At 47.4% G+C, this 13,222-nt stretch overlaps 1 protein-coding gene across 3 annotated transcripts in view; it reads right to left on the reverse strand.

The window, feature by feature from the left end:
* The window catches only part of DIABLO (diablo IAP-binding mitochondrial protein), a 17,513-nt gene extending 8,561 nt beyond the window's left edge, over nt 1–8,952 (reverse strand). The window contains exons 1-5 of one of the 3 annotated variants that reach the window (XM_032876360.1): nt 8,790–8,952; nt 7,834–7,960; nt 3,035–3,166; nt 1,960–2,004; nt 1,710–1,806 (exon numbers count right to left, since the gene is read on the reverse strand). In XM_032876360.1, coding sequence (XP_032732251.1) covers nt 1,710–1,806; nt 1,960–2,004; nt 3,035–3,166; nt 7,834–7,960; nt 8,790–8,839 — 451 coding nt within the window. In that variant the 5' untranslated portion in view covers nt 8,840–8,952. Of the gene's footprint in view, nt 1–1,709; nt 1,807–1,959; nt 2,071–3,034; nt 3,167–7,833; nt 7,961–8,038; nt 8,063–8,789 lie in introns of those variants that run through there. The other 2 variants (XM_032876359.1, XM_032876361.1) reach the window with 2 other exon arrangements.
* Between the last annotated feature and the right edge of the window lie 4,270 nt (nt 8,953–13,222).

A 13,222-nucleotide genomic window follows, 5' to 3' on the forward strand; every position in this document is an offset into this window, starting at 1 on the left:
TTTTTTTTATTTATTTGACAGCACAAGCAGAGGGAGAGGAAGAAGCAGGCTTCCTGCTGAGGCATGTAGGCCTTCATCCCAGGGAGCTGGGATCATGACCTGAGCTGAAGGAACACGCTAACTGAGCCACTGAGGTGACCCTGTCGGTGATTTTCTTTTTTTTTTTTTTAACATATTCAGTTACTGTGATGACTTATTTTGGAACTTGTTCTATTTCTTTTAAAAAACTTCCCTGTCTTAATTGAATTTACCAAGTTTTCTTTGTTTAGCAAGGTCTAATGTCGAGCTGATGATGTCTATCTTTTTTTTTCAAAACAACTATCGGCACGCTTTCACTTCTTTCCCAAACTGATTTAACACTCAGAAGTTTTGACAAGTTTACAAGTTTTATTGAATTTTGTTCATTCGTCTGTCTCCGTTCCTTCCTAATTTTTTTTCTTCAAAAAGTAGTTTTTTCAGAAAACATATGCGGTTGGTAAACAGTATTTTTAGGTCTGAAATAATATTTGACTGGATGTAAAATGATAGGTTACTGGCTTATCACCTTGTATCCAGGGTTGTTGATCAGAAGCCATATCAGATTATACTCCCTTCGTAGGTAAGTCTCTTTTCTTATAGTTGAAGTATTCTATTGAGCTTTTTTGCCATGATTTAAAGTGTGAGCCCTAATAATCAGTTCCGTGAAAGTCTTTTTTTTCCCCCAGATAATCGTTATACTTTTATTTTCCCTTTTCTCCAGCTCAATCTAAGGCTGCCTGGGAATGTTCACGCCAGAATGCCCCAGCAAACGTCCCTGGTCACTGTATCTCGAAACCCTGCCCCTACGTCGGTTTCACCCTTCATTCCACTTGTGCCTCTAGGATCGCAGATTCCTTTAGTTAACTAAGACTTCTTTTTTGTCTTTAGTTTTAAAAATGCATATTGTATCCTTTTTAAGATTTGGTGCTACAGACCCTAGTCTATTATCTGAAAGTGAGAAAACAGAAATTTCTGAGAGCTACCCAGTTTGAGACCAATTCAGATAAGAATAGAGTTTTCTTCAAAATATAGTTAAAAACCTTCAGCTCACGCCCACTGGGTGGATTGAGAGGTCCAGAAAACATCCTGGTGAATGCGGAACCACATTTTCTATACTGGGACCCGGAGATGCAGAGGCTTTAGCACCGTGCTGAATGCCAGTGTGGCTGCTTCCTTACACACCCAGCATATCTCAGTGCATTTCGTAACCCCTGGGTCCCCATTTTCTTCATGTGTAGACGTGGGGATGCTAATCCTCGGTTCCTTACATTACAAATGCCTATAAAATACTTACTGCAAAGCATGGAACAGACCAGTATTCAATAAACAGAATAAACAAAGCTATTATTTGTCCTGGATTTGTCACTGACTAGGATTCCAGGTCCCCATTTCTCCCATCTATACAGGTTCACACCAACGGGTGGTCTCCAGTCTCCAACTGTGCCACGGTATGCCCAGTTACCCATCAATACCGGGGTTATAAAAGGAACAAAATGCTTAAAAATGATTTAGATGCAATTAGAATAATGGGCAATAGCTGTATCGTTTCTAGATACAGACTTCCTAGCTAGTGGAAATGGGGAACTTTCTCACAAAGTTAGAGCCACGTGGGCCTTAGACGAATCTAAATCCCTCATTTTACAGCCAGACGAAAACTCAAAGGGCACCTTGGCAGTACACTTTGAACCTACCAGTTTGGTACGCAGCTTCTGCCGCCATCTCTGAAAGACCAAGTGCAGTCAGCCAAGTGGTTTCCAACTTCAAGTATTCTTGCTGTTTTGAAGTCATCTGTAAATTAAACACGGCACTTGAGACAACACGAAGAGGTTAATGAGCACGTAACATGGGCTTATTCAAGACAGACTTAGAGGACAGTCACTGTTAGACACCACGACGGGGCAGGGGCACTAATACAGAAACGTCTGTTAACGTTCTGCTTACCTCAACTCTGGCTCCTATGATCACCTGCCACACCTCATCTTCCTCCTGTGAATTCATTTTCCCAAGTAAACTTGCATATTGTCGGTACAAAGAAATTAAGGTATAAACAGCCTACAAACACAGAATAAAGTTAAGTGAGGCATGTTCGGACCTGTGAGATTACACCCCAAGGGGAGAGAGTCCCGTTACAGCAACCCACTCTGTCCCTCCACTTCCCTGAAGTTGCGCTACCGCGGCAGGTAGAGGCATTATCCCAGGACATACATGTTTCCACTTGTCAAATTCTGTGTTTCTAAAAATTTGTTAGGAATTCAGACAGAGAGAATACAACGCAGAGGAAAAACTCAGAAGGCAGAGGGAAAAACTGCTGAAAAATGATGGTACAATACACCAATAAACAAGGACTTGGATTATCCAGATACCTCTCTACGCGGGTAAGTGGTTTTCAAACTGTCCCCACAGCAAAGCGCCTGCTGCCGCAAGGAGGAGACTCTGGACCCCTTTACCCGTAACTGCACCTAATCAGCTTGGTTTTGTCTTACATACTGGGCTGCTGTATTTAAAGATTTTTCTTTTTCAGGGAGCCTGGGTGGCTCAGTCACTGAGCGGCTTTCTTCAGCTCAGGTCGTGATCCCAGGGTCCTGGGATTGAGCCCCGCATTGGGCTCCCTGCTCGGCAGGAGGCCTGCTTCTCCCTCTCCCACTGCTTGTATTCCCTCTCTCGCTGTGTCTCTGTCAAATAAATACATCTTAAAAAAACATTTTTTTCTTCTTTTTCTTTTAAAAAGGGTTCCTGGAAAAAAATCTAAAAATCACTGCTTTAGGTCAAGGGCTCGACCAACTTTTGTTGTAACAGACTATAGGGCCTGTAAAGCCTAAAATATTTACAACTATTCAACCTACAAAATCAGTCTTAGAAAATACAAAGAGATATAGACAAATATAGAACATATAGACAAAGGAGGATGGCAACACGCCAGTGTTGCCACAGAAACAGATACCCCGCTAGATTTGGTTTACAAGCCATAGTTTGCTAACCCCTGGTTTAGATCAAGACTCAACAGGAAGACCCTTACCTTAGTATATTCAGTGATCGCTTCAATCAGTGCGTATGTGGTCTGCGAGAGAAAGGTGGACGTGCTGTCTGTTACCAAAGACACAGCCCTCCTCATTAACGCGTCATTACTAAGAGAATGAGGTTCCAATTTCTGAAAGACATAAACATTTTCACTCATCTTCTAACCTGAAGCTCAAACCGAGAACTTCTTCATAGCTAAAGAAACAAGTGAAAAACACTTCCCACACTGAAACTGCTTGTTTTCTTTTTAGGCTTTGTTTTGGCTCTTAAAGACCATATAGAAGTGTGCCTCCCATCGACTTTGATTCTTTATGCCATGTTCCAAAAAGCCAAGCATTTCTCTACATGAAATAAAAGTCTAGTAATTATAACCAACAAATCTGATGAAGTTCTGATTCATTCATTACCACAGTGTGAGACGCTTGGGATATGAAGACATAGAAGATATATTCTCTGTCCTCAAAGATTTCAGATGGGGAAGGGGAGGCGCTGGGGCTGAGAGAGAACTTGAACAATTAATGCAAATCAAGTACCATGGGAGCTATGGCAGAAGTTTGTGTATCTTTTTTTAAAGATTTTATTTGAGAGAAAAAGCACCAGGGAGAGGAAGACCCCCTACTGAGCAGGGAACGGGCCGTGGGGTTGATCCCTGGACCCTGAGATCAGGACCTGAGCCGAAGGCGGACACTAAACTGACTGAGCCACCCAGGCGCCCCAGACGTCTGTAAAAGCTACAAGTAGGGGCATGCATGAAAAACAGTCACTTCTGTACTGAATGAAAAGAGCTTAAAAAGGCTTTACAGAGTTGATGAGGGATAAGCTGAGTCTAAGAAAGTAAGTGGGTGGATGGGGGAGAGCGATTCTGAGCAGAATGAACAGTACAGTCCTGGGTAGGGGGTGGGGACTCTTCACTCTAACCTCAACTATTAAAAAAAAAAAAAAAAAAAAAAGCCAATGTAACGATCTCAAGAGTTAAGGAAGTGTGGCCACCTTAACTAAATTCAAGTATTCCCCGCTTTCTGAAAGTGTGCGTGAAGTCCCTTTGCTTTTAAGGTATCTGACTGTATTCGTAGCTGACTTCAAACACCAAAAGTCCAGAGAGGATTTTCAGGTTTACAAAGGAAAAAAAGCTGTCACTGTACTAAATGTCCTTTGCAAAAACCAAAGTGTCATAACATGAGTTTTTGGAAAGATACTCTTCACTGTATGCTGAATTATGAAAGGTTTATAAGAATCCTCTACTTGGGGCGCCTGGGTGGCTCAGTGGGTTAAAGCCTCTGCCTTCGGCTCAGGTCATGATCTCAGGGTCCTGGGATTGAGCCTCGCATGGACTCTCTGCTCAGCGGGGAGCCTGCCCCCCGCCACCTGCCTGCTTTTCTGCCTACTTGTGATCTCTGTCAAATAAATAAATAAAATCTTAAAAAAAAAAAGTTATCAGTCAAGAAATCTTTGACACATGAACAAATCCAGAATTTTCCTTTACAATTAAGTATTCATTATGTGTCTTGCACTGAAGGTACAGAAAGAGTGAAAAGAATATTATTTCTGCTCACTGGAAGCTAACTTTGATATACTCTTACATCTTAATAATACATTTTATTTTAATCTCAGCGGAGGGCTTGATCCCACAACCCTGAGATCACAACCTGAGCCCGAACCAAGAGTCAGACGCTTAACCGGCTGCACCGCCCACACTGCATCTAACAAGTTTTCACCTGCTCCCAACAGCCCAGGTGTTAGCACTTTTTTATAGATGAGGAGATGGAAACTCCGAATACTCTGTTACAGAAACTCTCCCAAAAAGTCACATTATCTAGACCTTAAACCACACCTTCGTCAATGTTTGTGCCCTTTCTGTGATGCTCCGCTGACTCCGGGGAGTGTAATCAACCAATATCAGAATACAGCACGAGCGGTCAGAAAGATGGAGATCACTGTTGGTCAGAAACTCTGAAAGGCATTAAAAAGAGGTGGGACTTGGGCCTGAAGATAGCCAGGATGAGAACTGCCAGGCAGCCTGGGGTAGAAGAAATAATGAGGAGAAGAATACATCCACTGCATTCAGGGAACGTCCGGGGATGTGGTCACAACAAAGGGCATGAGGGAGGGGAGAGAGCAAGGAGACGAGTACGGTGAGAGCTGGCTGGGTTTTAGTTCTGCAGCACACAATGGGGAGCTGCTGCGGGTTCTGAAGAACAGAAGTGGAACTACTGTTCCTACAGAAAAATGACCTGAGGCTCCTGTCATGTGGCCCAGAACTGAGGTAACTGGGGCTGAAGAAAAGTGTATGAACTGAGAAAGGACAAACCCAGAAAATTCGTTTTAAGGGAAGAAGAAATGCTATCCTAACTGTGGCAGAAAATGGCCTGGTGTTCAAGTAAGAGTTTTAGAATCAACAATTCATAAACAAGCAGAGATCGGGCTCATGAGAAAGCCTCAGAAGATGCTGCAAAGACTTGGGATCAATGGAATTGATCTTTTTTTTTTCCTTCTAAGAATTGTATTTATTTATTTGAGAGAGAACACAATTGGGGAGGGGAGGAGCAGAGGAAGAAGGAGAAACAGGCTCCCCACTGAGCCTGCTTCTGGGCTTGATCTCAGGACCCTGAGATCAGGACCTGAGCCAAAGGCAGACGCTTAACTAACTGAGCCACCCAGGCGCCCCTGGAATTGATCTTCTTGTTGTGATAAACACACATTTAAGTATTAGAAATATTTTGTCAAACCGGGGTTTGCTAGTTTCCTATTTAGCTCTTTCTCAGAAAGCATATAATCAGTGATCTTTTTAATAAGGTATCACTTTCATATCACCTACCTGCCAACTCCACCTAGATGTCTACTAGATGCTTTAGACTGTCATTTCCAAAACTGAACTCCTGATTTCATCCTCCCAAAATGTACCACCCTCCCCTCCAACAAATGCTAACTCCATTCTTCCAGTTGCTTAGGCTTTTTAAAAAATCCTGGAAGGTGGCGCCTGGGTGGCTCAGTGGGTTAAGCCTCTGCCTTTGGCTCGGGTCATGATCTCAGGGTCCTGGGATTGAACCCTGCATCGGGCTCTCTGCTCAGTGGGGAGCCTGCTTCCCCCTCTCTCTGCCTGCCTCTCTGCCTACTTGTGATCTCGCTCTGTCAAATAATAAACAAAATCCTTTAAAAAATTTTTAAAAATAATTTTTAAAAAATCCTGGAATATACTCCACATTCAATCCAACAGCATCTTGAGCTGACCACATTTGGTCCACTTCTCTCCACCTACACCGGTGCCCGCCTATTCCAAGCCTGGACTAGGGCAACAATCTCCCATTGGTCTTCCTAGTTTCACAAAGCAACCTTTAAAAACTCATGTGAGGGGCGCCTGGGTGGCTCAGTGGGTTGGGCCTCTGCCTTCGGCTCAGGTCATGATCTCAGAGTCCTGGGATCGAACCCCTCGTCGGGATCCCTGCTCAGCAGGAAGCCTGCTACCCCCGCCCCTCTCTCTGCCTGCCTCTCTGCCTACTTGTGATCTCTGCCTGTCAAATAAATGGATAAAACCTCTAAAAACAAAACAAAACAACTCATGTAAGATTGTAACAACCTTGTGTTAAAACCCTCTGTGGCTTCATTTTCTGAATAAAATTAAAAGCCTTACGATGGCTCAAAAGGACAAAACAGTCTGACCCTCAGCTAATTTTCTGGCTTTGTCTGTTATGCTTTCTCATTCCACTCCAGCCACAGTAACCATTTTTGCTGGTCATCAAACATATTGGGTAGACACACCTGCTTTCTAGGCCGTTGCACTCAAGAGTTCCTTCTGCCGGGAAAACTCTACTCCAAGATATTACCACGGCTTATTCTTTCAGACCATTCTGATCCCGACTTACACATCACCTTATCACAGGAGCCCTCCTGGACCACTCTCTCCTATCTAAAATAAAACAACTCCCTCCCAGAACTCCCTATACTCTTACCCTATTTGTTTCCTCCACAGCACTCATCAGGTTGCATTTTATATTTATTTTCTCTCTTCTCTTTTCCCTAGAATGTTTGTTTTTTGGGGGTTTTTTTGAGAGCGTGGGGGGGGGCGGGGGCAGAGGGAGAATCTTAAACAGCCTCCGTGCCCAGGATGGAGCCCCATGCAGGGCTAATGTGGCCCGATCTCATGACCCTGAGATCATGACTTGAGCCTAAATCAAGAGTCAGATGCTTGGGGTGCCTGTGTGGCTCAGCAGGTTGAGCTGCAGACTCTTGATTTCAGCTCAGATCATCATCTCCGGGTTGTGGGATGGAGCCTGGGGTAGGGCGCTATGCTTAGTGCAAAGTCTGCTTGTGTTTATCCCTCTCCCTCTGTTCCTCACCCTGCCCCACCCCACATACGTTTTAAAATAAATAAAATCTTAAAAAAAAAAATTAAAAGAGAGTCAGACTCTTAACCGACTGAGCCACCCAGGCACCCCCACCCCAGAATGCAAGTTTTACAAGAGCAGCATATGGCACATTAAAGTTGCTCAATAAATTTTTGTTGAATGAAAGATTATTTTGTTGACAGACCGTAATATCCCCTTTCTTATTCTCCTCCCTCTTTATACAATTTGACCAACCCTGACATACTATTCCTACCAAATGGGACAGTTAAAAATGCGAACATTAATATATTTGTTCAGCTATGAGACGATGATGCTGGTACAGGAAAGTAAACCATCACATCGGTGTGCGAACACTGGGTAACACGAACAGCTTGTCTGGTGGCTCACTGCCCAGGTGAGACTTCAGGAAGGCATAGCACACTAACAACACCCAGTGGCGCTACAGTATTTTTACCTGTGCAATGGGAACCGCACACAGGGTCACGCCAAATCCAACCGCCACAGTTTTGTGCCATGGTCTTATCAATTCTGAGAAGCAGCGCTTCTTGAAGTTAGCCACGACAGGAACACACTGCCTGTACCTAGAAACACAAGTCGGATTCAGGAAGGCAGTAACTACCAATCTGCACGTCTTCAGTTTGCAGGGGTTGGAAACTCACACTCGGCCACGCAGGAGCCTACACGAAGATGCTGGGTCCGCCTTCCAGGCGACAGGGCTCGGTGGGGAGCGTGTGAGCCTGGAAAGCCCCGGACTCGCTGGAAGGAGCAGCTGCTACCCAACTCCCGGGCACCTGGCCGCGCGGGGATGCGGGCACAGTGATTTCGAAGTTTAACCGGCAACAGGTGTGGAAGTTTAAAAGGCAGTCTCAGAGCTTTTGTAAAACCTCGGGTCAAAAGAAAAAAAAAACAAAACACACACACACACTGCTGCAGCATGTAGCTCCGGACCTCCGATGGTCCCCGCTAGGCCACACCTGGAACTCGCGGCCAGGGCCGCGCGGGGACTGACCAGCTCCCCTCCCGCCCGCAGAGAAAACTTGCTCTCGTAACCCGCCGCTCGCCCGGGCGGCTCCCGATCTCCCTCCAGTGACGGCGATGGGCCAACGGGAACTCGAGGACAGGCCGAGGCTCCCCAGGAAGCCAACCCGAGCCTGCGGAGGGGGCTCACTGGCGTTCACCCAGGGGAATAACAGAAAAGCCGTCAGTGAGAAAGAAACCCCGGCTTTGGCCCCGGGAGGCGGGAGGCAGAATCGGGACGTCCTCGGACCTGAGAGGGGCGGGACGCAGCGGCCCGCCCGGCCGAGAAGCGAAAGGAGCCCCAGCTACACTGGCGCTGCCATCCCGGCCACAGCGCTACCTGCGGCGCCTCCCCCTTTGGGGTACTGCCCTCATACCCGACCGCAGCGGTACCTGAAAAGGGAGGCAACGCTCCGCGACAGCCAACTCCTCAGAGCCGCCATCCTGCGGCGGCCGGACGCCAGACGCACACGCCGGAAGTGACGCCGCTTCCTGAGCGGAGGAAGGGGCGCGGCCTCTTCTTGAGGGGGCCTGGCCCCATGACCACACCCCAACCCGAAGGAGCCGTCGGGATTGGACGGGAGGTAGTTAGGGGGCGGGGCTTAGGGTAACGGCCTTAACGGCTGTGGCGAAAGCCCAACCGACCGGGTTTCCGCGCGGGACGGGGCGGGCCCTGGACCTGAGGGCGAGGAGCGGGCGGAGCAGAGTCGGCCGTCGTGAGGGGAGCTTGGACGCCAACCCGGGCGTGGCTGTGCCTCGAGAGGCAGCCCTAGCCCGGGCGCGAGGCGCACGGCTCTTCTGTCAGCGAGTGGAGCGCGTCCGGCCGGGAGGCGGGGAGGCGGGGCGGCGCGCCGTGGGACGGGCGGGTGGGGGCGGGCGCAAGGCGGGCACGGCGGGGGGCGGGGCTCTGGGCGCTGTCACTTCAGCACCAGGAAGTAGGTGGTCCAGCCGGCCAGCAACAGCGCCCCGATGAGCACTGTGTAGCTGAGGAGCACGAAGGCCAGCAGCTCTCGCAGCAGCTGCAGCACGTGGATGGTGGACAAGGCCGGCATCGCCGTGCGTGGGAGGCCGGAGGACCTGCGGGGCAGGGGCACTCGGGAGTCCCTGAGCGCTCAAAGGGGACGGTCCCCCGCAGGGTCACCTCCTCCACCCCCCAGCCACAGAGCCAGCGCCGCCAAGCCAGGCAGTGTCGCAGGCGATGTGGACACAGGCTAGGCTAGGTCCTGGCATTCAAAAGGGTAAACACGCTGTCCTAAGGCTGAAGAAGCCCGAAGTTCTGATTTTCTCCCTAACGACCAGCTAGAGGCCCTCTTAGCATTCACACTATAGAAATCTTTTAAGCCAAAAGTTCCCTTCATTCTTTGGCTCCTAATCTGGATCTGGGTTCTGAGGAGAGAGAATCCTGTCTGTTCCCAGTCTCGGCTGCTGCATTAGTCTTCATCACGGGCCCTCTGTCCTCCCATCCACCTCCTGCATTTTTAATGCTGTGAGTGCTGCTAATGGCCTGGTGGAGTAAGGCTTGCTTTTCCCATCGCTCAAGATGCAGCCCCAGCTGTCAGTGCTGCCTGGGAGGGGAAGAGGAGAGAGACCCATTCGGGTGGGAGAAGACAGCAGGTCCTCACTGACGCCCTTTGCAATTCCCTGGACCCCAAGGCTTGACAGCATGCAGAGTTTGAAAATGTTTGCTTTGTGGGCAGGACGCTTGCCCTCACGGGCAGCCAGTACTGCAGGAGTGCCAAGGGGTGGACATCAATTTGATTCTGGGCTTATCTCCTTCCCAATTGTGCTCCTGTGCACCTGTTCCAGTCCTGCTATCTTCCACCACAGATGGAATTACATGGCAACAATCACAAACCAGCTCTTCATCTCCATTGCTGTCCTGCCCAGCAACTTCCCTTAGGGCCAGCCACTAGCTTCCTTCTCTCCCCATTTCACTCACTCAGCAAAGTTTCCACAACTCCTCTGCTGCAGCAGCTCCACGGTTCCTCTCCGGGTCTGGTGTCTGAAGGTAGGCGTGTGCGCAGTCCAGCGATCTAGGCAGAGCTGTGGGATATTCAGGGAGCAGCTGCACTCACCAACTAGGTGTGGTCTAGAGACCAATCACAGTCTCCACGTGGTCCCTGAGCAATCAGGGAGCTGCGCAGAGCCTACCCCAGGCCAGGCGGGGCACTGGCAACCCTGCCTGCCTTCCCCACCCACCCCCAGCTTTCACCACCACAGCCCACAGGCTCTAAGGATGCCTGCAAAACTCCTGATCAGATGGGCTGAGCAAGTGGTACACTAGGGGATTTTTTTCATGCCCCTTCTTGTCTTGCTTTTCTCAACGCTGCAGGTGGGATACAGTCCAAATCCTTTTCTAACAAGCTCATATTGAAGAGGAGCCCTATCCTACTCTTGAGTCTCAGACTAGAAGAACCACTATACAAATGACTTTCACTTACGACTGTCCAACTACAGCAAGGGCTGTTATCTTAAAAACACGTAAGTGTGAGCATGCACATACGCATGTATGTGAGAAACAGGAGCTTGGAGAACCAAGAGCTCCTGAGTGCTTGATTCTAATTGACCGAGTTTAGCAGTTTCGAGATGCACTGTACAGGCACCGTCCCAGTGAGCCCACTCCCAATTTCAACTCCCAGGAGCGATGCAAAAAGAGCCAGTTAGGGTTTCGGCAAATAAAGAACGGACCCTTTCCCAGATGTAGCAATGAAGAAAAAGCCCAAACTTTATGCTGCTTCAGATTATTTTGCTTTTTGTTTTAAGTTTGTGATTAAAGACTAGGGTGTTTTTTTGGTTTTTTTTGACCTTTAAAATAGCAGGGAGTGCAGACATCAACCCTTTTTTATCAACATCATCATCCAGAAGCAAATGGCTCCTTAATCTAATCAGGGTCTGTTATGATCAAATCATTGCCTCGGCCGCAGCCCTGCTGAAAACAGGAGCAGAACATTATCAAGCTGCTCAGGAAGCCAGTGAGTAGTAATTGCTCCCCCAGAGAATTGGTCATCTGAAGGGCTTGTGTGTCCTGCCTAGGCATAGGAAAGAAAGTATGGCTAAGATTTATACCCTCAGCCCACCCCAGAGCAACAGACGAAGAAGAGAGGCTACTAAAGCAGGTGCAGTTTGGTCGGCTTTCACTCCCACGTCCTTCAGACGGATGTCTCGGAGCACTTAGGTGTTCCAGGCTCTGCAGACTCTGGTCCCCAATGCAGCAACCGAAGTTAAGAAACATTACGTGGCTTAAAATTCACAGGCATTCCCTTTAGAAATAAGAGCAACTGAGAAAGTTTACATTATTGCTTTTTTCTTAGATCACTGGCGGAAAAAAGGCGTCCTCTATTTCTGTGGCAGGTTTTCAGCCTCTGACTACGTGTAATACATCTGGCCAAAGAGCAGAATTCCGACTCTCCACGAATCAGTCTATGGGATGCTGCCTTTGTACGACCTGCCATCTTTATTTTACCACAGTCCCTCTTCCTATTGGCCTTAGACACTCAGTTCATTTGGTAATTTTTTTAAAAAAGTATTTCTTCTTGAATTTCTGCTGAATACAGACACTTCCTCCTGGTGACAGGCCAATCTTTAATGTACAACTGAGAACAAGAGGCAGACCAGCAGGTCATGGTTAACTGTAATCCATTTCTAGGAATGGCAGAGCCAGAGTGGCCAAACCTTCCCAGTGCTCTTCAAGAATTAAATGTGCTGGGGCGCCTGGGGGCTCAGTGGGTTAAGCCGCTGCCTTCGGCTCAGGTCATGATCTGAGTCCTGGGATCGAGCCCTGCATCGGGCTCTCTGCTCAGCAGGGAGCCTGCTTCCTCCTCTCTCTCTGCCTGCCTCTCTGTCTGCTTGTGATCTCTGTCAAATAAATAAATAAAATCTTAAAAAAAAAAAGAATTAAATGTGCTATTTTTCATATTCCCCCTTTCAACCGTTAGAGACACACCTCATGTTACTGCACTTTGCAGACAGTGTAGTTTTTAAAAATTGAAGATGTGTGGCAATCCTGTGCTGAACAAGTCCATGAGCGCCGTCTTCCCAACAGCATTTGCTTACTTTGTCACATTTTGGTAATTCTGTCTCAAGCTTTTCCATTATTATTATATTCGTCACGGTGGACTGTGACCAGGGATTATAATTCACTGAAAGCTCAGATGATGGTGAGCATTTTGTAGCCAAATTCTTCTTTTTTAGACACAATGCTTTTGCACACTTAAGAGGCTATAGGATAGTGTACACATAATTTTATATGCACTGAGAAACCAAAACATTCACTCACCTAATTGCAACACTCACTTTATCGGGGTGCTCTGGAACCAAAGCCAAGTATCTCTCAGTATGCCTGTATTCTTTTGTTTTACAGTTAAACCACAACTCAAATACTTCTCTGTTGGCTAAAACTCAAAAGTATATAGTAAGACACAGAATAGTGCCTATGCAGACTTCTTTATCTATGTAGACTTCTTTTTTATGGAGTTGCTGGGGAGGCAAAACTGTCTACCTAGCTAGACAAAAGTCCAGACATGATGTAAACAATCCGCCCTCTCTAGGAATAAATGTACCATTCACATACCCTTTCCCAGTAAGGGCATACTCCTTTGAGACAGAGGCTGCTTCAAGGATTAAGTGAACTCACACAAAGGCGTATAATATATAATTATCCAGCACTTTCTATTTGCATACAAATGAAGCAATTGATGTTTTTAAGTTGTCTGCTGAATGCATTTTAAGAGCCGACCTAACTATCCTCTGAGCAAGCGAGTACAGAGTCACGAGTGAATGTCGACACATGAGACACAACTGAGGGTCTGTTCACAGAACAAAAACCC

The sequence above is a fragment of the Lontra canadensis genome, unplaced genomic scaffold, assembly GCF_010015895.1.
Source record: "Lontra canadensis isolate GAN:19392208 unplaced genomic scaffold, GSC_riverotter_1.0 scaffold58, whole genome shotgun sequence".
NCBI classification, from domain to species: domain Eukaryota; kingdom Metazoa; phylum Chordata; class Mammalia; order Carnivora; family Mustelidae; genus Lontra; species Lontra canadensis.